Below are 27461 nucleotides of genomic sequence, written 5' to 3'. Positions count from 1 at the left end.
CATGGAGTTTTCAGCTTTCTATCATATTTCACTGTATAGGTTAAATAGAAAATGGGTAGATAGTAAATTGGCATTTCTTTAATCCAAGGAGCATCACCTCGCCACAAACTGAAAATGATGTTAAGAAACTGTATCTACATTTTCATTTCATGGGACATCTTCTTGAGCAACTGACATAGCCTTTTAGATTTCAGTGAAAGCTAGACGTGTACTTACCATGCTAAGTAAAATAATTATAATTGCAACATTTTGCCAGTTTTTTAATTAAGAAAATCTTTGGAAAAGATATATAGAAACTTATAATTCATTGCATTAAGAGAATTTTTTTCCAAAAGTGATTCTAATACTTGAGCAAGAATCTTTAAGTCCAAATGCCTAATTTAAATCTCAAATTTACATCCATGCCACCATTTCCACTTTAAACATTTTTTTTATTTAACTCTGCTTTCATCAACTAAAAAAAATTTGGCAGGAATTCGTAAAGTTAACTCATTCAACAGTGCACATGTTCATTTAGGTAATTATTTAATGAAGCAAGACCTGTCTTTACAAGGGTCTCAGTAACTACTTGCCAGACTGTTCTGTCAAAAGTTGAGTCAGCTTGATTCTCTAGTGAGAGGGAGGGAGGGAGGTAGAGAGGAGAGAAAGAGAGAGACAGTGAGATAGAGAGGAGTGGAGAGATGGGGACCTATGTAACCCAGTAAACTTACCTTCACAAAGGTGTTTACAAACAGGAACTAAAATATCACAGTTGTTCTGGCTAGAAAGAGCCCGCCGTGCATTAGAGAATGCAGATGAGTTAAGTGCGATGATGTCCCACTGAACAGGAGGCAGAGAAACAAAATTAGGTGGGGCTGTCTTGTGTATCTTGCTTGTGTAATAGAGCACCCAAGAACCTGACTGACCTGCTTCTCAGCTGTCAGCGTTAAGATATCACCTCATTCAGGTTTAAAAAAAAAAAAGCCCAACCCTCCAGTTTTCATAGGTTAGTTGTTTTGACTTTGGGGTTGGGTAGTTTTCTTCCACGGAGGCAAAACAAGGGGCATCCCTTTCATCCATCTCTTGCTCTAAATGTAAAAAAGGACAAAGGCTTTGGTGACGGCTCCTGGCGTATTAGGAATTTGTGACAGGCTGGGTTCTCCCTTTACAGGTGAGAAAGCCAAAGTGAGTCATGCCCCGCACCTGTTGCTCTGTGCTGGCCCTCAGTTTTCCTCCCATCTCATAAACAAATCTTTCTTCCCCATGATAGGATGTGCTGTAAAACTTGAATGGAAAAAAAAATGTAGTGGAGTCAGTAATAAGCAGCCTTGTCTGCCTCACACAGAAATGGCTTACGTGTATTGGAATCCTTGAGAAAACTGTAAAGCGTTGAGTTAGAAATAATCACCAGGATTGAGATCAGATTTCTTGCTGACTTTCAGGAGTTTGGGGAGTAAATGGGCCTGGCTGAGAACAGTCACGTGATCCTGAGTAATCCCCGGAGCCTTCTCGATTAGTTTCCGTCCTGTGTTCTCTTTGCTTTTACTCTCAATTTGGAAGCTGGAAAGCTTCAAACGTGCCTGGGTAGTGCTTGATTAAATACTTGAATTGAATAACAATCTGGCATACTTCCTTCACTTCCTTTCATGGCTTATGAAAGGGAGAAGAGTAAAACTGCACTTTCTGGGATACTCTGTACATCAATATTTGGGGACTGGCGCCAACATCTGTTCCATTCAGTGTGCCTGTGGTTCATGCTTGGTTTCTAATGTACAAGGAGATAGTTTCCATCTGCTGAGAAAAGGAAACTTTAGCTAAGATTCAGGAGCTCCACTTTGAGTGCAAAGAATCTGCCTGGTTCATTGGCCCCAGTAAAGAACCAGGTAATTCTGTGGTTTTAAATATTCTGAAGCCCAGAAGTCCTTTCAAAATGTGATTAGAAATTAAGCCTACTCCTAAGAAATACTCACTCCAAGGATATGTAAGCTGTGTCAGCTCTGGTATGAAGAAAAACAAGTTGAATTTAATCAAATGACTAGTGACTGAGTAATGGCTTAATAGAACTTAACTGGTTATTTTCAGATTAGCCAGTTACTAGGAAATAAATCAAAGTGAAAATATATTTTATCTGTGTACTTAGAAAACTGAACTTGACTTGGTAGGATCAGATGCACCATACCCTTAGGTATTTTCCTAGATCTGAGCGTGAATATCATTACCACTTTCTGACTTCAACCATGGTAATTATGGCCTATACCTAGATTTGAAATTACAAGGTACTTCTATTTCAACTCTCCACTTTCGCTGCCAAATGAATCAAAGCTTATCTCCCATGATCCTGTTTCCTAAAGACCCTAGGTGTGACCTCAGAATCCTTTGCATTACTGCCTTCCTGATTACCATAGACTCGTCCCTACAGATAAACCCTATTTATCCTCCCTGTATGAGCATATCTGAAAGAGAAGTCATAAAATAAAAACTGTGTATAAATTTAATGCCTCCGCTGTTATTTAGCTGTGATCATAATTCTTTGTGAAATCATCTGGACTTGGAGTTAAAGTCTAATTTCTTACCAAACAAGTCTCCCTGAGATACATTTCCAGGTAGATGCCATATTCTAGGTAAAACCAGTCCCCTTTTGGGCCTCATTTCTCTAGAGGAACCCAACAATTTCATCAGCCAAGCCAGCTGAGATGACACATTGTGCAATGCTTGCATAACTATTTTGTACTTCTATGGTGCCTTTCATCCGGCACTCACCAATAACTTTACACCCAGTAATTAAGTCTCACAATACATATTGGAAGAAGAAATACCTCCTCTTTGTCTGAAATGGTGGAACCACTTACACATAGAATTTCCAGAACATGAGGTCACTGATCAGAAAACAGAACCAAAATGTAGTATGGGACCAGGCCACAAATAGCAATACATTATTCAGGGTCCAAATGGAATCATTTTTACAAATCCTACTGAATTACATGCCTAACTAATGTTACAGATAGTGACTTTGTTTCCATTGGTCAAATTCACTAATAGTAGGTTATCAGTTTGAAACACTATATAAACTGAATTCATGTTTAATTTCCCCAGTGGAGAATGAACACTTTAAGCAACAAAGAAATATTTGATTAATAATAAAATATATCACCTTACAATTATATTATTTGAGGGTTTCTCAAGTATATTCTTTATGAATACAATGAAATTTGACTGCTGTCAAATTTCTTTTGGGATGATAACATTGTTCAAAATTTTGTTAAGAGAGAAATAGGGAGCTAAGGATATATTCAAGTGAGTGAGTATAATGATTGCTTATTAACCCTTATCTAAAAGAAAGTGAAAGCAAGAGAGGAAAAAAGAAAAAAGAAAACATTGGGAGGTCAGTGGATTAAAAAACTGGGTCAAGAGATTATGAGGATAAAAATACATTGGGAGTAGGCTAAAGAATGGACTTGATAATTAGAAATTATAGAGGGTTTACTGTCATTGATCAAAAGTATGCAACTGTAGCGCATGAGTGAGGTAGAGTAAGAGAAAACAACTTTGAAGATAGAGATAGAAGATTTGAGAACTCAAGGTCCTAGAAAGATTATCTCTGCGTTTTAAGTTCAAAGAATTATGTTGCCAGTCCCATTGATAAGAGTTACACTAAGCCAGGAGTTAAGACATCTTTGAATACTTTAGGAAAGTGTCCCCAGTGAATGGTAAATGACTTTCATAAGGAGAGACAGTAGGAAATATTTAAAAAAATAACAAAGTATTTCCTAGAAAGCATGGAAAACAAATTCAGCCTTAATTATTGAAAATTACTTTTTTGAACGTGAATAGTTTTAAAAACTTTATTTCAGCTATATAAGTTATTGTTGAAATGTCATGTGCATTTGTAATACTGCAAATATGGGAAAATATCTGATGTTTTCATGTATGAATTTAAGTTTTTGAAATAATTTTGATAGATTATTTCTAACTACATTCATTTCAGATGCTCTTTCTCTTCCATTATCAGTGCTGGACTTTATAGGTCATGTGCATCTCATTGTACAGCTCTTGGCCTGGTACCTGTAAGAGCCCGCATCTAAGTATTAGGATAGTTAGCAATAATTGAACAAAACATGGTAGTGGCTACAAACCACATAAATACATCTTACTGAATAAAAACTAAATGTATCCCTGAATTATATTCCCTTCGTCAATGATCAAAGAAGAAGTTAAAAATTCCGGCTTTATCTATAGCAAGGTTTTAGATACTTCAAAATTATAAATATAAATGTTTATTCTTTGACTAATTCAGTATTCTCTTGAATTATGGCAAAGAACCATTAAGTTTTAAACATTAAGTTTTCCAAGAAGCATTAAAATACAAGATATTGTGCATTTCTAACTCTATATATTCAGATATATAGTGGTCAAATAAAAGAAAAAAAATATTATTTTCAGATACTTCAATTATAAACATGTATCAAAATCTTATTAGGGTTTTCCTGCTAAGGAGAAGTCCTCCAAAGGATCAATGTAAAGGTTTACATTGTCAGAAATGTTTATATGAAGGGAGTATGGCTAGTAATCATTTTTGACAAAAAAAAAAAAATAGTAGGTCAAAGGACTTCAGACTGTTGACTGAGAAGCCACCGGATGGATGAGCAGCTAACCTAGAAGTTCGTGTTCTTATTTACATCCATTATAAATGTACTTAATATATCCATTATAAATGTACTAAATATTTTGTCTATGATGTGACATTTTGATATTTTGTCTATGTAGCTGATAAAATTCTGTTTCAAACCACATTTGGAATAAATTTTTCCTTTAGCATGAAAAAAAATTCATTAATTTGGATTAGGATCTGAATTTTAGCTAGGTGACTTCCTCAAATAACCTCCAAAAATTTCAGTTTCCTTTTCTACTGATGAAGGTCATAATTTTTATTTCACCTGGGATGTTGGAAATGATGAATTTGTTTACAAACACCTAGCACAAAGTCTGGGATGTTGTAAGTTCTCATGGAATGCTAGTTCCCTTCTTCCTCTTTGGGTTTGTGTTGACACTCATTTGCATATTTTGTTTGCTCTTTCTATAGTCATAGACAAATATTTGTGGTCTCAAAATACAATTTTGGAATTAAATTATTAACCCTAGAGGCAGGTATACAGTCTCCAATACAGAAGGAGAATAGAGACAATTTAAGTTGCTTGCCAGATGTGGGGCAATAGAAGGAAAGTATTATGTGGAAACTTAGGATTGTGACTCAGTTTTTATAAGTAAAACACCTGAAACATAATTGACAAAAGCTCTGTTTTTCCTCCAGAAAAGTACCACATTTTTATGTAGTAGAATCAAAGTTTCTACCAAGAAACCAAGTAGTCTACCAAGTTTTTTATGAATGAAAGCTAGGAGGCAGTTGAAAAACTGACTATAATTTGTTATACTCAAAATGAAATAACTATTGTGAAGCCATTTATAAATTTTGCTCCATTTAATTTGTACAGCGTCACTGCAAAGACAGTTTTGCCTGTCATTTGAAGTTGTGACAACAGAGGCTTATCATTGTTTAGTAATTTGACCAAGGTCACACAACTGGAAAAGAATACAAGCAGCTTCCAATCACAGAACATTCCTGCTCCAAGTTATGCTCTTTCTCAGCACTGCATTACCATGTTCTTTTCAGGGTCACTGTAACTCAATCAGGAAGAAAAATTTTATTATATTTACTATAGAAGTGAAGCCAGTCATTTCTTTTCTCATGGTTGGTTTTCATCTATGGTGCCAAGTAGAGTCCTAATTGATCTATATGCAGTTCCAGAGAAATACTTATAAGCTGAAAAGGCAAATATTTAATAGTGTTTAGGTGTCTTGTTCTGGCCAATCAGAATAGATACAGATCCTAGTTCAGGAGCACTTTCCTGGAGGCCATAAGCAGTTCCTGGTGTTAACTGTACAGGTACCAGGTCTGGGGAGGCTTCCTGGAGAGCATCAGCCAACAAATGAAAGGACCTCATTTTCTAGCCAACAAATAACTAGGAGTACCTAGTGTATAATAGGTTTTCAATAAATATATGAAATATTTCTTCTTTTTTCTCCAAAGGACTCTTTTCTAGTTATTTGTTGTTTCCACTTTCACTTAATAATGTTAAAAAAGGAGAAGGGGAAGGAGGGTGGGAACTGGAAGTAAAATTAGAAAGCGATTCTATTTCCTTAATTGTAATGTATTAAAAGCTTGTCTTTTTTTTCTTTTTTCTGACATAAATTAGCAACCAGTATGGTCTGAATATCAGCATGCTATCAGCCCTCAATATACTGCTCAAGAAAAAATACCTTGGTTGGAATTACCAAAATTTTAATAGTTGTTTATTGATAACGGGTTGTAGTTGACTTTTATTTTCTTCTTTACAATTGTAATTCATTCAGCGTATATTTATTAAAAACATAATATGGGCTTCCCCTTGTGGCGCAGCGGTTGAGCACTGGGCTGCGAAGCAGCCCGCAGCTTTCAGCAGTACTGGTTCGATCCTGAGCCTCCAGCGAGGGTCCCACATGGTGCGCAGACCTCTCCTGCCACCTGCTGCTCCCCTCAGCAGTGTATTTCGTCAGTCTGCCTGTTCTGTTCCCCACTCTGGCTCTGGTGAATTCTCTCACCCTCCCGTGTTCCCGACTATACCCAGTGCTTGTATAAATAAATAAATAAATCTTAATAAACAAATAAAATAAATAAATAAAAACATAATATACAACAGGTATTCTTAGACCCCTGTATTTCAGAGGAGAAGGAAACTAGGTGTTGCTCCAGTGATTTTGTTTTGCTAGTGCTACATTTATAATCAGAAATGGTCAACAGAGGAAAGGAAAGGAAGGGCATCAAGTAGTTGATGGTAAGATGAAGAAAAAACATAAGAAAAATTAAAATCCTGTGTTTTTAAAAAAGATTACTTGTATTTTATTAAAATACATTTGAAAACATGACAGGTTTTTATTGCTGTGAAACTCTAATTTTTTTAGCCATTTGATTAAGAGAGCCACTGAATTTTCTATTTAATACACAAATAACAACAATATATTTAATGACAGGAAGAGTTAATTTTAGAGGAACTCTGTATCAGAATTAAAGGTTTTCTCTGATCAAGCTTGTGGTGAAAAAAAAAAAAACTTGTGGTGAGATGTCTCATTATATGTTCATGTAACAGGAGGCTTCTAAGCTTCTCATTTCTAAATGAACATTTGCGGGGGCAGAAATACTGAGTGATTTTAGGCACATGTGAAGATTTTCAGGCCTTAGGGTTCAAAAGCTGGCCTTACTATGTTTTAAAACCTAGTTATCTGTTTTTTGTTTTTTTTTTTTTACTTAATGTTAAAAAGGGAGAAGGGGGGAAATTAGAAGTAAATTACAAAGGGATTTTATTTCCTTAGCAAGACAGAGAACTTGACTAACCAGTTACAGGTATGACTGTGTCGAGTGCAGTTCAGCCCAACTATTCAGAATGTGCAGCTTCATACGTATTGGTAGACTCTGTATTGATTGTGTAGAGCATATTCATTATCATATTCTATATTCATGTAGAGAACTCTATTAATTGTATGTCCATAAGGTTCTAGCAAAGAAAAACAGTAACTTTCCCCAGGTATGAAAAATTGAAGTGTTCACTTTTGGCTGATTGTGGAACCTGTTGAGTGAGGGTTTATTTCTGCCTTATGTGTAGTGATGTTGCAATACCACAGAGAAAGCATATTATGCTTGAGGATGTTGCTGAAAATAAATCTGGGGGATGAATGAAAGCATTTAGTGGTACCTGGGTTTTGTCTTAATTGGCAATCTCAGAGCTGTTGCTCTGATAAGCTGTTGTTTCAGCTGGGTTTCTTTTGAGGGGGCCTTAAGCCTTTATCTCTTCTGATTAAAAAAATACTTGGAATTCCTTTTTGTTCTACATATTCAAACATATTTTTTTTAAGATTTATTTATTTATACAAGCACTGGGTACATACAGTCAGAAGCGCAGTAGGGGAGGCCCATATTCAGACATAATTAAGTTCATTTGTGTTTGTACTTAACCTTCCCTTCAAGTCCCCTCTGAAAAATGTAGTGAAGTGATTAACTCCTTAATAATTGTTTTTCCAAATAAAATTGGGCTTGATTGCTCAACATATAAATCAGATAAAGGGGCTTCTCTGTTGATTCAAAAATGTCTGGATAATGGAAAGGAAATTGATCGAGAAGTTGGATTCACAATCACTGTATTCTTTTCAGTAATTCTTTTATTCATTCATTCATTCATCCATCCATTTATTATTGAGGTGGCTTGTATGAGAGGCATAGGATCACATCCTTCAGATGTATATTACCACACCACACCCTCTACCACCAAGACACCCATAATCCTTCACTATGGTCAATTTTTATTCACCACTTTTAGTGTGCAATGTACTAAATAAGCTAAGGAGAAGAAGTAACTCAAAAAAATTTAAAGTATAGGAAAAAGCAGTGCAGAAACAAGTATAATAAAATGTCAATGTTTTGGCAGCTTTATCAACAAGGTTAGTGATAAATGTCAGTACTCTGACCTTTGTGTACATTTAAAATAAATAATTTGAAATAAACTACCTTTAAAATCTAACCTCTTTGTATGCATGATGCTATGATTTTGTTAGTAGGTGCAATTGACTAGATCACAAAGGATAGCCACAAAAAGTGGAAATGAATGTACAAGGACTGGAGGCAACATGTGTAGCTTTGAATTTTTCTTAAAGTTGAGGAAAGTATGTCATCATCAGAGAGGCAGGAATTAAAAGATTAAATATGCAGTTGCTAAGGAACAGAATTATGCAGTATCATATTCAGCTTTTCTGGTAGACGCCTTCTACCTTCACGACTCATGGAACCTGACTTGCCCCTGACAACAAAATGCCCTTCTCCCCTGGAAGCCTCTCCTCCTCCTATTCCATCCCTAGCCCATTTTTGCAGGACTAAGCGGAAGCCTCAATAAGCTTTCCACATGGAATGATAAAGAACATAGTCAGTGCATACTTCTTCCTTAAAATGTAAGTTAACTTTATCTAGATAGCTAGATAAAAGGGCCCCTAAGGTTACAATATCTTATCCAAAATTGTATAACAACACACAGAATGAAGGATGGATGGATGGATGAATGAATGGATGGATGGCCAGACAGATAGATGAAGGTTATCAAAGAATTTTAAGATGCATTTGTGAGCGCTTATGTTCACAGTCTTGAATCCTATAAGATAAATCCCACTTGCCAGAAAGAAAGTAATCTTAACTGTTTGCACAGGAAATCCAGATAATGATTCACACAGGTTTTCATTTTTTCCATTGAATCTGTTCTAGACCATTCTGAGTCTGCATAGAATTTACATCCCAGTGTGTCTTCACCCTTCTCCTCTCTGAGTTCTGGGGAATAGCATCTGTTCCTTATTGTCATTCCTGGAGAAGTTTTTATTTAGGTCTTTTAGATAATTTTGAATAAGCATGTGCAAGTCTAAAGGAATAATAAATATTCAACTGTCTCATAGTATCATTTTGTTATCATGCTAATAAAAATCTCTGCTAATATATTTCAGTGGGGGAAAAAAAATCTCTCCCTTCTAGGGGTGCACACTAATAGCAGTATATAAAGGCAGTAAGAAGAGGGTGAGGGAAAAATAAAATTCCAGTTGTATTACTTTAATAATAATTTAATAAATTTAAAAGATTTAATAGTATAATAGAAATGCATCAATTCAGAGAAGAAAAGCAGTGATGAATGAATGTAATATGGTTGGATAAGGAATTATAATATTAATAATTGTGAAGATGATGATGATTATTATTTATAGCCACAGTCTTCCTGGAATTTTGGAAAAGGAGAAGAAGTACACTGACCTATACTTGGGACCTTATTGAGTGGGAAGAAGAGGAGGTAAGATTTTAGGGAACCAGGAATAAAGGAAATGGATAACATGTGATACTGAAAATTATTCACTATCCTTATGTCCAGGTTGGAAGCAACTAAAAACTATTAGATTTTTCCTTAATGCTCTTTTACTATCAAGATTTCTTATTTCATGACGATAATATAAATCAATGATGAAGTATGTGATTTTTTTCCAAACCATTTCTAAGATGTTTCTTTATATTAGTAGAAAATTATACTAATTAAAATATAGGTCAGGGTTTATTTAGAAAATAATTTACAACTTAAATTTAAAAAGTTGATTCTTTCCCAAGACTAAAAGCAGGTCATATTCCAGCAATTTTGTATAAATTCTTGGTGAATCTTTTTTTAATTTGTGATTCTGATATTTAGGTAACATTAGTTTCTCTCATAGGAAACACTTCGCCCCCAGTTTGAAGCCAAATATTACAAAATGGAAAGAGTGAATCCCATCAGTGGCAAACCTGAGCCGCATCAGCCCTCCTCGGATAAAATTACTCGTCTTCTTGTCTCTATCTCAGGAATATTCTTCATGGTAAAATATAGCCATTAATATCAGAATATTTTAGGATTCCAGCTCTAGATGTAAGTCCTAGGGCCCAACTCATTTTGTGACTCAGGGGATGCACAAAACCATATGCTTTTCAATACCTTGGTGATAACAGTAAACAAAATAAAAAACCCAGCAGGTGGTGGAAGAATGAGCAAGGGCGTTTGTGCACATTGTTAAATAAAACACTCTTTGGGAGAAAGACATCATCTGAAATAAAATGGAAATTTTATGAGCTGTCCTGATAAACTAGGTATCTCGTTTTTAAAAACAAATATTCCATTTCAGAGTAGGAATTTGGATTTGCTTTTCAACGTGACATTTTTGTTATTGCACCGAAACAACTTAAATCATATGTTTATTTTGACCGTAATGTAACTTAGATCCTCAAAGGAGAAATTTAAATTTATGTATGCATACTTGAAAAAAGTAAATAGCTATTGTTCTTGAGGACATTGTATTAATCTATGGTTTTGCTTTGGTTTTGTTAATGATGCAAAATATGGGTCTCTCTTCTGGTCTCCCATTTTGTAGATATCTTTGGTGATCACTGCAGTGTTTGCAGTTGTGGTGTATCGCCTGGTTGTCATGGAACAGTTCGCATCATTCAAGTGGAATTTTATCAAACAACACTGGCAATTTGCAACATCTGCTGCAGCTGTCTGTATTAATTTTGTAATCATTATGACACTGAATCTTGTAAGTGTTTCCAATGTTATCTTTCAATAGGTGAAAAGAGAATGTGTAGGGGAGAGGTTTATGTTTCCTTTATACTTAGATTTTATTTACATGGAAGCCAAAATAAGACCAAGCCACATTTGTGGCTGTACTCTTCCAAAGCACTTGCATTTTACAGATAACAAAGGCTGAACTGGATTGAGTGAATTTCTAATTATAGAAATAAGATCTTTGTAAGCAGGTCAAGGTGAGGATACTATGATTTTCATCAGAAAAACAATCTATTGAAATCCTCCAAATTCTGCTAGCTCTACTGAGTTTAAATCAATTGCCAGTTGTCTAGTACTATAAAACAATCATCTATTGTTTCTGGAAGAAGACAGACAGCATTTCTTTTATCTAAATGTTAATTTCTACTTGGGCATTTTGGCATGAAGAGTCAGGGATTATTAGAAATGAAATAGGCCATAAATATTTCTCTTTTCCTTTGCAAATAACTGAGGAGAATATTAAAATGGATTTAGCATAAAAGTAGTGAACAGCCAACTTAGCCTACATGAAAAGAATGTTCTATTCCTCAGATTTAATCAGTGTGAAACAATAATTCCCTTCTGAATTTTGCTGTCCCTTCCTACCCAGGATGTTTAAATTCTTTACTAATTATTAAACAACCTTCTAAGTTACCTGAACACACAGGATTTATTTAAATGCTTAATCCAATAAAAGATAGCTTTAAGCCATTAATGTCAAAATACCAGACTTTTAAATAATTATTACACCAAAAAGATTTATCTAGAAAACATAATGCTACCTCTTGTTATTTTTGGAACATAAATATGCAGCTAATAAAAATATGCTTTTTCTTTCTTAATTCAACTTTAGGATCTTTATGCTACCATTTTCCCCAAATGAGGGACTTGGCCTCAATCCAAATATTCTATTAATCTAATATGCTTTTCAGCTATAATTATTATGCATAAAATTATGAAACAAGAATGTCAGAACAATTTAAGTCAAATATTTCTTTTCGATCAGTGACTTTTAATATTTTAACATCACAGCCCGAAACTTTAAATCATTTTTCATGGGTTTCATTTGTTTCCTTCTTCATCAGTGATTGTTGTAAATTTTGCTTCTGTGATATCACCTGTATCCATTCCCTGCTCACCCTTCTGTGTACTCAGCTCAGCTACTTGTCATTTCTCACTTGGACCATTGCAGCAGCCTTCTAGATGGTTGGTCTTCTCATCTCTACTTTCAACTTTTCCCACTTCATTGGAAGGATCTTTCTAATTGCAAATTTGATCCCTTAATTTTGTACTTGAAACTATTTAACAGTTCCCCATTGCCTCTGCTATAAATTTCTAAACTTGTTAGCACAGCACAGAACTAGTATTTAAAACTAGTTCTCCTTCCTCTTTGTCTAAGGTTGTGTTTTGCTCCCTTGCTTTCTCTCTACATTCCAGCTCACAAAATCACCTCCGCCTGCTTCCTGGCATGCCTCTCTTTCACATCCTTGTCTACTGGTACACAGTGCTTCCTCTATCTGTCTTTTTTTTGTTTTGTTTGTTTATTTTTTTTTCTCTGGAGAATATATTTTTATCTTTAAAAATTTCAGTTAAGAATCATTTCCTCTATAAGTTTTTTTTTTTTTTTAACCCCATGTGTAGTATTGAATAATCTCTTCTTTTTGTTAATTCTTCTTATGAGGTTCCGGGACACAGTTCCTCTCGCTCCTTATCAGATCCTCCTGGTAGAATTAAACACTTCTTCCTGAGAATATTCTTCAGTCACAGTGCTTGGAACATGGCTTTTCTACCACTACTGGGTGTAAGCCCATTATGAACAGGATTGTAACTCCTCACTGTTGTATTTCCAGGTCTTTGCCTACTGCCTAAAAGACATTTACAAGATATTATTTTAACAAATTTAAAATATTTCATTATTCATCTATCCTAGTATCTTGATATTGCACTGTGTCAAAATGATTTTTGTTACTGGAATCTTTGGAGTCTTTACTATTTTTCATTTTTATTTGCTTTTGTATTTTTTGAAGTAACATTGTATTATAACAATCGGTAAATTTCATATGTCACTGTTGAAACTCAACATGTGTATATACCAAGTTTGTCGCATTTGTTATTTTAATTCAAATCATCAAAATGAGTATTCTCTAGCTTTTCAAAACAGGCAGATCATGGCACCTCTAAGTGAGTACTCGGTTTACAAGAAAAATATGGATGAGGACAGTCAAAATTTGACTGCAAGCCTATTTTATAAACAGTGAAAATTATTTAAAAATTGTTTCCTGTTTTTACAATATATCAAGTCACTTAGAAATCTTACAGAATCCAGAGTCCATTCAGAATCTTCTTTGTGGGGCAGAAAAATCTGTATTTAAAACAAAAAATTAAATAGTTCTCTTCTGACCCTGTTATTACTTAAAATTGCAGTCAGGCCATATCTTTCAAAGATAAGCTGCAGATAATTTAACAATAATTAAAGCTCTAATTTGTTATTTTTTATATCCGTTCATTCAAAAAGATAGTTTTAAAATTAAAAAGAGAACTTGGAACCAAGACTTGCCCTTCATTAATCCTGTCCTTTCTTCTTTATTTTGATGCCCCTGCCATTCCTTTGATATTTCAAGAAGCCATAAATAGCATGGTATCAGGAAATATTTATAAAATCCTTTTGCTGAAAATAAAAATATGTACAATTATTCCAAAAATGTATATTCTTATTTTTAATCAATCAGTCTTTAAGGACAGTGACATGACAGCTGTCTGGTCTCATGAATGATATGTAATTTTTAAGAAAAATTAGAAATATCACAGCAGATTTACTGTTATAAGTTGAAATAGCTGAGATTAGGCCAAATAAACCATGTCAACATTGTCCATAAGGGAGTGAGTTCCTTTTGGCATTTCTTCTCTCATTTTAAAATCCATGAATCTTAACTCTTCAACATTCCTTTTTTTTTTTTTAGATTTATGCATTTATCTATCTATTTATTTATTTGTTTATTTATTTATATAAGCGCTGGAGGGTGTATAAATAGTCAGAAGCACGGGAGGGTGAGAGAATTCACCAGAGCCAGAGCGGGGAACAGAACAGGCAGAACGACGAAATACACTGCTGAGGGGAGCAGCAGGCGGCAGGAAAGGTTTGCACGCCATGTGGGACCCTCGCCGGCAGCCAGGGATCGAACCAGCGCTGCAGCAGCTGCGGGCAGCTTCGCAGCCCAGCGCTCAACTGCTGCGCCACCAGGGGAGGCCCTCTTCCACATTCTTTTTTTTTTTTTTTTTTTATAAATTTTATTGTTATATTCCCCATACAATTGCACATTCTTGATCCATCTATAGCCTCCAAAGCATATGTTCCTATTTCTTTTATGGGCCTGACCACTGAACACCTAATGTTCCTTAATGTCTGGTTACCAATTACAAATCCATGTAGGTTATTATGAAATATGTAGGTTATTATGAAATAAGGTGGATCAAAGGGGTGGCCCATACATCCCAACTTGGAAAGGAGCAAATGCCAAGTGATTCATTAATAAGAGGGTTGGCTTTCCTTTAATGTATTTGTTTATTGTATTCGTGTCTATGTCCATAGTTTCTAGAAATTCAGAAAGATACATTATTGGAAAAGAGTGTACCCTTTTTGATTCTGCAAGTCAGTTTGAAGTTGATTTTCATGGTAAAGCTTAGATTGTGAGACTAACTCAAAGATGAAGAGCATTGCAAGTGAGAGTCTCTGTTAAGCCCTTTGGCAGTAGCTTTGTCCTTTCTGCCTTTGCTGTTCTTAGTTTTTCCTCAGCAGGTTTCTACATAACACCCCAAAGCAAAAGAATTCTCGAAGATGATAATTTATCAGCTCAAAACAAATTCTGAAGTCTTTTCTGTCATATACCAGGTTTTAAGAAAATATTCTCTTTGAAATGTCTCTGGTTCCCTTTACTGCCTCCACTCTCGCTGCTCTAACATCCTTATCCTTCCTGAACCACATCAAACCCACTCCACTCCATTCTCGGCATTTCCATTTTCTGTTCCTGTGTATACAAGATACTTAGCCCAAATCTCTGCTGGGCTCCTTCCCACTCTCGCTATCTGCGCAAAGGCTGCCCTCCGGGAGCTGTTTCCCTAACTACTCTATGGAATATCACTTGTACCACTGCCACTTTCTATCTGCTCTCCACTTTCTTAATTTTTCCTCATAGTGGTGTTTTTCATCTCCTTCTATTCCATACGTGTTTGTTTCTGGTCACTGGAATTTAAGTTCTGTGAGAAAAGACTATGATTGTTTGGTACACTATTATTTGGTTTCTTGAATACTACTACCTGCTTCTCTCTAAATTCCTAATACATATTTTTAACCTAATGAACATATGATTCAGAGAAGTTCATATAATTTGGGTGACTGTCAAAATTATATGTTCTCCAACATGCATAAAATATATAGTGATCACAACAGTTGTCCCTGAACTCCGTCATTCTCCCCCTTTCCAAATATATATCCACTGCATACACACATGCTCTGCAGAAGGATTGCTATCATACCATGCAGTGGATATATTTAAATTATGGCTTCTTCCTGCATGGTGTGGTTTTGGAGTTAACAAGTCACAGCATGAAAAGTGACCCGTCAGCATGGTGATGGCAATCAAGAATGCAAATTTGCGTACTGTCTTTGTCATAGTTTTGAAAATTCTTATCAACAGTGTAGAAGTCCCAGTTCTTTTTAGTCTTATGATGTAATAAAAAGCACATACAATTTTGCAACCAAAGCCCAGGTCAATTATTGACTAGTTAAATGATTTGTGGATTTTATGTTCATTTTCTTGATTTATTAAATGGAAATAAGACAGCCTGTTATAATAAAGTTAAATGTGTCTTTATATACATATATTTACTACACATTTGTATTATAAGCATTTTTTGTGTATGTATATATGTCAATCACTCCATAAGAAATTTTAAAATATGTTTCTGATCAATTTAAAATGTTGCCATTTTATAGATTATACTTTATTTTTATTGTATTATTTTTATAGTGGTAACATTGTTTTACAATATATACTTAGGGGAATAGACTTACCTTTTCAGTTTTAGGTTACCCCTTCACACCCACCACCAAATGTCTGCCATAGTCCCCTGGGCCAATACCTCTCTGCTCCCCATCCTCCTACTCACCCACTCAGATAGCCTTGATTCATGTAGAATATACTTTAGGTGTACTAAATAAATAATGGCCTTTTCTAAAGGAAAAGAATAATTTTCACGATTTGTTCTTTCTTATTACAGGCTTATGAAAAAATTGCTTACCTTCTCACTAATTTAGGTAAGTCCATTTTCCTTAGTAAGAAAATAACACATGGGCTTGTCAATATGTAGTTGATTTACTTTGGCACTTTTTTTTTAAATCTTTTTTTTAAAAGATTATTTATTTATATAAGCACTAGATACAGTCAGAAGCGTGGGAGTGTGAGAGAATTCACCAGAGCCCTAGCGGGGAACAGAACAGGCAGACTGACGAAGTACACTGCTGAGGGGAGCAGCAGGCACAGCAGGAGAGGTCTGGTCCCACATGGGACCCTCACCGGCCAGCCAGGGATCGAACCAGTACTGCAGAGGCTGCAGGCAGCTTCACAGCCCAGCACAAAATCGCTGCGCCACCTGGGAGGCCATACTTTCACATTTTTAATGCCAATTTCAGTTATGTAAATGTCTATAGAAATGAGAGAGTTGAGCTAGGAAGTTAGACCACCTCACTTAACTAGAGAGGAACAGTATATGCAGTTACAAAATCTCCTTCCTAGAAACTAGAACATCTCATTCTCTCTAGCTGGGATTGTTTTATTTACATTTTCAGTTCTTTGGAATTTTCCCTCAATATTTATTTTTCTCAAAATATTATACTATATGGGATATATGAGGGCAATTAAAGCAGTCATCCTTTATTGATTGAAAACTTACCAAATGCTAGGCTCTTTATTAAACATTCTCATTCAGTATTTTGTTCTTTATAACCTTAGATCTATGAAAATAGGATCCCTAGTTTATGGATAAGAAAACTAAGATAATTAAGTTTAATAGGTACAATTAAAACTCAGATGTGACAGAGTCCACTTAACTAGGGTAGAGTAAATCACTCCAACATCATATAGTACTTTATAAAGTATGTACAAGTGAACTTAATAATAGAAAGAGCCTTGGAAAGGAAAGAACTAGACCCCAGTTCATGCTCTGAAGTGAAGTGATTGAGTATATCACCTAGAGATTATGTGACTGTTAGCATTGGACTCTACGCTTTCTTCTTTTCTCCCTCCGTCTGCTTCTCTTTTACCTTTTCCTGCTCCTTATTTTGGTCTCAGTTTCCTCATCGTTGTAGATTAGCTGTGTGACACATACCAAGTGTTCAGTAATGGGAATGATCTTTTTCATTGTCATTTAATTATCTGAAACACATTTTCCTCAGCTGGAAAGCACTCGAACTAGATTGTTTTAGATTTCCTCTAGCTCTGATTGCTTATACCCATCATTTACATTAAAAGTAAGTATATACCCAGGATGGAAGCAAATCTCAGGAAGTGATTTGATGGATCACAATTAATAGTAGGAGGCAGAACAGTTTTTTGTACTCCATACCAAGAATATCAAGGTTTTACTTGATATTTAATGTGACTGTCTAATATCAATGACACAGTATCTGTGGTATCAGTATTATTAATAAGAAATGGACTATGTGAATTTAATATAAATATCGATTTTTGTTTAAAATAATATCTATATATGCACAGTTTAGGAATAAAAGTATGCATGTCAAGAAAATAGCAACAATAAAACCAGCTATCCCCATGTTAATATTAGGGAAACTAGAATTTAATTTTTATTTTAGTTGGAAGGATATTTTATCATTAGAAAGGATCTATCAGGTTAGTATAATAGTCATTATTACTGTATAACTCTTCATAAGTCTTAAAAATATATAAAATAAGAAATGATAGAAATATAAAAGTAAATGGATATATCCACATTCAGCGTATAAGCCAGAATATATAATATTTAAATGTCTTAACAAGCTTATTTTAAGCTACATGCAAATTTTATGTTCAACAGAAATGAGTACTCTTTCAAATACTTGATGCACAGAAAATGTTTATCCATGTAATTTGGCCATGAATGGAATTGCAACTTATTTGCGACAAAGTAGGATTCATGTAGGACACATTGTGGATCATGATACAATAGAATTAAAAGTGGAAAACCAAAATCAACTCACTAGGGTTTGTTTGTTTGTTTGTTTGTTTGTTTGTTTGTTTGTTTGTTTGTTTGTTTAAACCCACATTCTTATTTCTAAATATAATAATGTTAATGTGTTAAAGAAGTAAACAAACTAAATTTACAGACTACTTAGGAGGAAATAACAATGCAAATATAACATCATCTGGTGTGGAAGTGGCAGCATCCTCCTGATTCTGGGATGCAAGCCCTTTAGGACTGGGATCCCCAGGACTGATTTCTTCCTCATTCTGTGATTGGGCTCATGCATACATTTTTGCCTATATTTTCCTTTATTATATCCCACCTATTTTCTATCCCTCTTGAATTCTTCAATTGTAGTAAAATGTATAAGAAGTTTACATATATTTTATGTCATTTATTTGGCTACCAAGTGGGAGCAAAGTCTGCAATACATGCTGCCATCTTCATACATTTTTTTCTCAAGGTTTGTTTTGTTAAAAGGGTCATAGGGGCCTACCTGGTGGCGCAAGGGGTTAAGCACTGCACTATGAAGCAGTCTGCAGACTCTGCAGCACGAATTCTATCCCCAGCTGGCCAGGGAGCAATCCACATGGCGAAGCAGACCTTTCCTGTCTCGCCTGCTGCTCCCCTCAGCAGTGTATTTCAGTCAGTCTACCTGTTCTGCTCCCCAGTGTCTCTAGTGAATCCCTCACCCCCCTTATCTCTGGTCTGTACCCCAGCTCTTGTGTGCATAAATAAATAAATCTTAAAAAAAAATACAAGGGTCATAGAACCATAAGATATGAGAGTTGACAGGGTTCTTGAAAATCATCTAAATCCTTTATTTCATAGGTGAAAAAATTGATTACAAAAATATGGACTGAGATTACCAACAAGGTAGCTTAGATAAAAATTCCACTCGCCTCATAGATGCAAGCTTCTTTCCTCTTTGCCATTTCACTTCAGTCTGCACACAAAATATTTGTTCTTCACAGAACTACTTAGGCAACTTAAGTGTCCTATATTGGGCATAGCCAATGTGGTGAAGAACTGTTCAATGTTTATGGTTGTCTCTAAATGTCAATAGCGGAGAAAATCCTTAAAAAAATTTAAATATTTATAACAGGCATCATATTTTCATAATTGTAGGGGAAGTCTGAAGATTATCAGGGATCATTTTACCAGTTCTGTGCAGCAGATATTACCACTCACAGACACTACAACACAGAGACACCAAATGGTTCATAGAACTAGTAAATGGCTAAACCAGAACTTGAATGTGGGGCCTCTGACTCTGTATAGATGTTTCTCATCCTTCACTTCATCTGTATAAACACACTTTATGTTCCTTTTAGAATATCCTCGAACAGAATCTGAATGGGAAAACAGCTTTGCCCTGAAGATGTTCCTCTTCCAATTTGTCAACTTAAATAGTTCTATCTTCTATATTGCTTTCTTTTTGGGGAGGTAAGTCATATGTATGCATCTTTTCAGAGTGAAAAGGATTATAAAAAGTTCCATTGCCAGTTTGTTAGCAGAGATGGCAAATTGTTGCTCCCTGCCTTGGGATATTGTGCTAATCAGTCTTCATATGTTTTGTCAGTTAAGACTTATTAATACAGTGTTTCCGACTGCCACTACCAACTAGGGTTGGTATAAAAAATTAAAACCTAGTACCATTTGGGTTGAATTATGACTATTTAATCATCAGTAATAGTTTTGTTATATAAGACAATTTCCTTTTGTGTAATCCTAGGTGACAGCTTCTTACTGTAGAAACCTCTTCCTCCTAGTGTTAACAGTTTTTCCCAACCATTATTGCAAAATATCAAAAGAAAGCACATTAGAATAATGTTCTGGTTTGCCATATGCTTAACTCTAGCCAGTGGCATGGAAACATACTGAAGCTAGACACATTGTAAACCAAGTAATTTAGGGGCTTATTAAAATATTCACTAACTAGGTCAATGAACACTAAAATTCTACAGATGAAAGTGGAGTGTTTTGTTCAGTTGATTTGACTTGTACCTTCTCAACCCATTGGTACTGACTGCACACATCACTTTTTCCTTTTGAAGTCAGGTACTTTGATGTGTAAGCATGGCACAAGTCAATAATTTGGGGACAAATTGCACCAGTGAACATTTATATCTACCCACACTTGGATTTGTTGTGAAGCATTAGTAGATGCTCTTCAGTCAACCCCACATAAATGCTAATGAATTAAAATGACTTTTTACAGATTTGTAGGTCACCCAGGAAATTACAATAAACTTTTTAACCGGTGGAGACTGGAGGAAGTAAGTAACCTTGTAAGGGTGGGTATGGAAAGGGCATGAATATGAGTCAAATATTGTGGGAGGAAATGGGTGGAAGAGAGAGAGACTAGGTGGGTACAGGGAATATCATGCATGTTGAAGAAATATTTTTGGCAGAGAAGATTTCCTGTTGGTTTAGAAATGAAAGGGCTACATCTTACCGATAAAACTTAGTGAACTTAGAGATTAAACACTAAGATCCTGACCATAACTTTCTTTAATTTTCTGTTGTCCCTTCATCCCCCATTCAAAAGTCTGGAATTTTATTTCAGGAATTTTCCTCTTCAGAATTTTTATTATATATGTATATCATGGGTTTTCAATTTTTAACTTATTTTTAATTGAGGTCACATTGATTTACAACACCGTATATGATTTAGGTTCACACTTTTTCAGATAAATGTTGCCATACCACAACTTGACTGACCACTATAGTACCCATAACCCTCCACCACAGACCACTGGACCCACTCCCCACTCTCCTTCCCTTCCTTGTAGACTCAATTGTGCAGTCAGATTTCTGTGGTTTGTTTGGATTGTTTTATCAGCTCCTTTGTTTTGTTTCTTTGTATTCCACATTTGAGTAAAATTTATGTCATTGTCTTTCTCCTTCAAATATATGCGGTTTCCTTTTAAGCAGGGAAACTTTAGTCACACAAAATCTCATTGAAATACCAATTTATAAAAAAAATAAACCTTCTCAGACACATATTTTTGTTGATTCATCATATGAATGAATGTCATGGAACAAAATGTCTAGGGGTGGTAATAATAAAACATAAGGTAAGCATATTGTATGTTTTCACTGAGACTGACAAAAATGCTAGCCCCTATTTATGCTACCACAGAAATGTTTTTTAATTTTTACCAGTATAATGTCAAAAAGACTCCTTTTGTTTTCAATTTCGCTAACTACACTTGAGATGAAAAATATTTTTCGTAAGGTCATTGTACATTGTATATTATGGCGTGTGTTCTGTTTCTGCTCATAATAGTTAGACATGTTTTCTACAGTTATTTTATATATTTATAAAATTAGACTCTAATCTTTCAAATTTGAAGCAGATATTTCCCATTTTCTTGTGTATCTTTAAGTTTTGTTTTGATACTTATTTTACAAAACTACAGCATTTTCTAATCAAAATATCACTATTATTAATTGTTTGGCGGATTTTTATAATGCCAAAATTGTATTCTCCATTCTGGAAATTAAAAAAAAAAACTCACACTTATATTTACTAATATTATTTTTCTAATATTTATTTTTTTGGCTCATTTGGAAGTTTATTTTGGTATTAAAGAGTAGTCAAGAATGTCCCTCAAATTGGCAGTCACATATTTAATAAAAACATTATTTTTCATTTGTCAAAATGAGATTCTAAATTTACCATGTTATCATGTTTATTTAGGACTCCCGTAAATTTCATTGGTCAGATTGTTTTGTCTTACTCTAGTTCAAACTTGTATCTATTCTAATATGTAATTTAATACATGGTGGCATTGGTAGAAGGTCACAATTTAGATAAAGGCTTAGAAAAGATTCCCTGTTAAAATCTGAGGATAGATATATTTCCAGTCTCTTTCTAAAATGTTAGCCAAAACTCAAGAGTTGTCACCCCAGATTTTTCTAGAACTTGACTGAGATACATAAAGAAAGCTTAAAACTTCCAGAGAACATATGCATTACATGATAGAAACCAAGACTCCAAAGCATATCTTTCTACTTATTGTTTTTCCCTTTGTTAACCTCTCTGAATATCTGTCTCTTCATCTATAAACTGGCAGTGGTAATCCTTAGGTTGCAAAGCTGTTTTAAGTAAGAGATAATTTACATAACACAGCACAATGACTGCTCAGGCATTGTTGGAGCTGCTCTATAACTGTTGGGGGTGTTCTATAACTTGTACCTGGTATTTCCAGTCCTCTGACTCTTCAACTACGTGGGTATTTTCTATTAGCCAAAAGCAGATTAAGGCCTTTCATATCTCAGACTTCTGGGAAATCCCAAATCAAACTTGCAGTTTTCTCTCAGGGTCCAGAATTAGGATTATACCTGCTGCAGAATTTTTTATCCACCCAATTTGGGACTCAATGATTTCTTTTTCCAGAAGTGCCCAACTGGAGTTAGTACGAAGAACATGGGAAACAGAGTGGTTATAGGCAGATAGATCAGTATATTGATGTCTTTTTAGACGCAGTTATCATTAATACTTTTGACTGCATATTATGCTTACTTATGAAATTATTGGAAATCATGATTTCTCTTGGAGAATCTCAAAGAATTACTTATAATACTGATATCAAGAAACATAATCTTTAGACATCCTAGACATTTTCTGCAATATATATGACATGGACAGTGGCCATACTGTGCAACAAGTCATTGTTTATTTTGGAAAAAATGTCAGTGAAATGAAAAATGTGAGTTTGTGATAGACCCTAGAAATCCTTGCAGTGTAGATGCAAAAAGTATACATAATGGAAGATCATAATTGACACTTTAAATTCAGTCATGCAAATAAGCATTTATTGAAACATATTCCAGAATGCTGTTGGGTAATATAAGTTATGCAAATAGGTCTCTTTCCTTTCTTTAGCAATAATAGTCTTAAAGAAAAAAAAACAAAACATGAAATGTAGTAAATATTTTCTTTGGAGTCTGAGAGTCTACATTCTAATTCTGCCCCACCTAACTGTATGATCTTAATCTCTAAATCTCAGTTTCTTCTTTTGTAAACTTGTGATAAGAATAACTATCTCAGTGACAAGTGGATAAAATTAGCTCTTGCATGCAAATCCCTGGCACAAGAAATGGTAATCATTATAAAGAGAGAAAAAAGTACTGCCATTTTATATAGAACATTTATGAACTAGCTATATTGGACTTCCCTCATATGATTTTATATAGTATTTTATGTAAATCTACATAAAAGTAATTGCTAATATTTAATGAGTATGTACTATTTGCCAGTACATTCCAGCAATTGATTCTAAGTGTTCCTCATGTGTTAATGCATTTAATCCTAATGAAATTCTGGGGCCTCCCCAGTGGCACAGTGGTTGAGTGCTGGGTTGCGAAGCTGCCCGTGGCCTCTGCGGCGCCGCTTCGATCCCCGGCTGCTCCCCGGCCACCGGAGGAGGGTCCCACATGGCGCGCAGACCTCTCCTGCCACCCGCTGCTCCCCTCAGCAGTGTACTTTGGTCCTTCTGCCTGCTCTGCCTCCCGCTCTGGCTCTGGTGAATTCTCTCACCCTCCCGCGCTTCTGACTGTACCCAGTGCATGTATAAACAAAACAAAAAAAAAAAAACCAAACAAATAAATAAATAAAACATGCCTCTATAATCCTAATGAAATTCTATTATTACACCTATTTTGCAGAAGAGGAAACTGAGACCTAGAGAAATTATGTAATTTGCCTACAATTCTAAGATGTTTATAAATTGATGACGTTATCAAATTGATTTCTATTTAATCCAGTCTAGCTTCAGAATCTGAGCTCTCAATACTGTTTTTCAGCCACCATAAGGATAGTATAAAGGCACAATTGAGACCATAGTAGAAAATAATTATTTTATTTTATTTTTTTTAATAATAAATTTTATTTTTATATTCCCCATACAACAATTGCAACCCCCCATACTGACCCCAATCCCTCCCCTCCCGCCCCCCACCCCCCAAAAAGTATCTCTGGTTCATAGTTTTTTGTTGATTTTGATTTTCACTTTCTTATACTTATTCATTTTCCTGGTCCCTTATTTAAGTTTTCTAGATTCCTGCTATGAGTGAGACCATTCTTTTTCTTTCTGGCTTATTTCGCTGAGCATGATCCCTACCAGCACCATCCATGTTGCTACAAATTGCATGCGTTTATCTTTTTTGAATGCTGAGTAATATTCCATGGTATATATGTACCACATCTTCTTGATCTGGTCATCTATTTTTGGGCATTTGGGCAGTTTCCAAAGCTTAGCTATTGTAAATAGTGCTGCTATAAACAGGGGTGCAGGTGTTCTTTGGAATTGATGTTTCTGTGTCCTTTGGGTAAATACCTAGGAGTGGAATTGCTGGATCATATGGAAGCTCTATGTTTAGTAGGTCCAGAAATCTCCACACAGCTCTCCATAGTGGTTGGACCAGTTTGCACTCCCACCAACAGTGCAGAAGATTTCCTTTTCTCCACACCCTCGCCAACATTTGTTGTTGCTAGTTTTTTTAATATGTGCCATTCTCACTGATGTGAGATGGTATCTCATGGTAGTTTTGATTTGCATTTCCCTGATTACAAATGATGGTGAACATTTTTTCATATGCCTGTTGGCCATTTGCATTTCCTCTTCAGAGAAGTTTCTTTTTAGCTCTTCTGCCCATTTTTTGACTGGATTATTTTCTTTGTTGTTGTTGAGTCTCATCAGCTCTTTGCAGATTTTTGTGATCAGTCCTTTATCATTAGTGTTGGGTGCAAAAATGTTCTCCCAGTCGGTGGGGTTTCTCTTTGTTTTTGTTATTGTCTTTTGCTGTGCAGAAGCACTTTAATTTGATGTAGTCCCAGCTGTTTATCTTTGCCTTCACTATCACTGCTTTGGGTGATGGGTCTGTAAAGATGTCTTTGATGTGAATATCACATAGTGTTTCGCCTATATTTCCTTCTATGTATTTTATGGTTTCAGGTCTTATGTCTAGTTCTTTAATCCATTTTGAGTTGATTTTTGTGTATGGTGTGAGGTAGTGGTCAAGCTTCATTCTTTTGCATGTAGCGACCCAGTTTTCCCAGCACCATTTATTGAACAAACTTTCTTTGCTCCAATGCATAGTCTTTGCTCCTTTGTCAAAGATTAGTTGACCATAAATCTGTGGGTTTAAGAAAATAATTGTTTTAAATTGTATTATTTAGTGAGGTAAAATTAGTTTACAACACCATATGTGATTTAGCATATAAGTCCATACTTTTTCAAATGAATGTTGCCATACCACGCCCACCACCAAAGCACCCATAGTCCTCCACTATAGTCCATTGACCCTCTTCCACACTGTCCTCTCTATCCCACCCACACACTCGCATTCTGGTAGCCTGAATTCTACAGACAGATTTCAACTGTTTTTGTTTTAGTCTGTTCTTTTTCTTTGTATTGTTTTGTTTCTATTCTACATATGAGTGCAGTCATCTGGTTATTTGTCTTTCCCCTTCTGACTTGTTTTGCTTAGTATAATCCCCTCCAGTTCCAGCCGTGCTGTGTCATATGACAAGATTTCATCTTTATTTAAAGCTGAATAGCGGGCCTCCCCGGTGGCGCAGCGGTTGAGCGCTGGGTTGCGAAGCTGCCCGCGGCCTCTGCGGCGCCGGTTCGATCCCCGGCTGCTCCCAGGCCACCGGAGGAGGGTCCCACATGGCGCGCAGACCTCTCCTGCTGCCCGCTGCTCTCCTCAGCAGTGTACTTTGGTCCTTCTGCCTGCTCTGCTCCCCCCTCTGGTGAATTCTCTCACCCTCCCGCGCTTCTGACTGTACCCAGTGCATGTATAAACAAAAACAAACAAACAAACCAGCAAACAAATAAATAAAGCATGCCTCTATAAAAAAAAAAAAAAAATAAAGCTGAATAGCATTGCATTGTTTATATATGCATCTTAATCCACTGCTCTGTCAATTAGTATTTAAGTTGTTTCCATAATTTGGCTATTGTAAATGTGCTGCAGTAAACATAGGAGTGCATATATCCAATCATATTAGTGATTCTGCATTCTGCAGGTAGATATCTTTTGGAGTAGAATTGCTGAGTAGCATGGTAGATCTATTTTCTTTAATATTTTGAGAAGCTTCCATACTGTTTCCCATAAAGTCTGAACAGTCTCCTTTCCCACCAACAGTGTAATAGGTTACCTTCTTCTCCACATCTCATCAGCATTTGTTTCTGGCCTTTGTGAGATAGGATATTCTCATATGTGTGAGGCAATATCTTCATGGTGGTTGTAAAATAAACCTGATAAAATAGATGAAGTGGAAGAAATATGGGTAGTAGAGTCTGGATAACCCTATCTACTATTTAGCTTCATCATCTAACAAAAAAAGGATACCAATAACCATCCCACCAGGTTCACAAGAGGAGCAAATGAGAAAATGAAGAAAAATGCAATTATCCCCAGTACCTGTGGGAAAATTGGTTTCAAGGAAACATCCCTATACCAAAATCTGAGGATGTTCATATCCCTTATATAGATTGGTGCAGTGTTTGCATGTAATGTATACACATCCTCCCATATAATTTAAATCATCTCAAGATTAGTCATAATAACTAATGCAGTGTAACTGTTGTATAAATAGTTATTATACTGTATTGTTTAGGATATAATAGCAAGAATAAAAATGTCTGCTCATGTTCAGTACAGACAACCAACATAGGCCTAACTACATAATACATATTTTCGGGCAGTGGTTAGTTGAAGCCAAGGATACAAAAACCCATGGTATATGGAGGGAACTCTATATGTGAAGATAACCACCATTGGGTTGTCCATGACCATATAATTTTGAGTAGTACAATGAGAATGAAAACATGTACACTGAACCATGCTCTTTTTCTCATTTTAAGTATGAGCTTTTTTTTACCTAATGAATTTTACAGGATTAAAGGATTGGATTGTGGTTCATGGAAATCATTATATGAAGGGGGAAAACCTTTATTTAAAAAAAAAGCCTATGTAATCTCTTTCTCTACCCTATAAATTACAAATTCATCAAGACTCAATCTCAAAAAGTATTATGGGTGGCCT

General features: G+C 35.4%; 1 protein-coding gene across 3 annotated transcripts in view; it reads left to right on the top strand.

The window, feature by feature from the left end:
* ANO3 (anoctamin 3) overlaps nucleotides 1–27461 on the top strand; it is a gene marked incomplete at both ends in the record, with an annotated part of 255438 nt that overhangs the window by 216068 nt on the left and 11909 nt on the right. For all 3 annotated transcript variants that reach the window (XM_084254786.1, XM_084254785.1, XM_084254787.1), the window contains 6 exons: nucleotides 9805–9887; nucleotides 10297–10437; nucleotides 10987–11151; nucleotides 16437–16473; nucleotides 19733–19844; nucleotides 20620–20677. In XM_084254786.1, the coding sequence (XP_084110912.1) occupies nucleotides 9805–9887; nucleotides 10297–10437; nucleotides 10987–11151; nucleotides 16437–16473; nucleotides 19733–19844; nucleotides 20620–20677 (596 nt within the window). The remainder of the gene's footprint in view (nucleotides 1–9804; nucleotides 9888–10296; nucleotides 10438–10986; nucleotides 11152–16436; nucleotides 16474–19732; nucleotides 19845–20619; nucleotides 20678–27461) is intronic.

The sequence above is a fragment of the Talpa europaea genome, assembly GCF_964194135.1.
Source record: "Talpa europaea genome assembly, chromosome: 1".
NCBI classification, from domain to species: domain Eukaryota; kingdom Metazoa; phylum Chordata; class Mammalia; order Eulipotyphla; family Talpidae; genus Talpa; species Talpa europaea.
The sequence above is the reverse complement of the archived record's forward strand: the minus strand, read 5'-3'. Positions and strand labels throughout refer to the sequence as shown.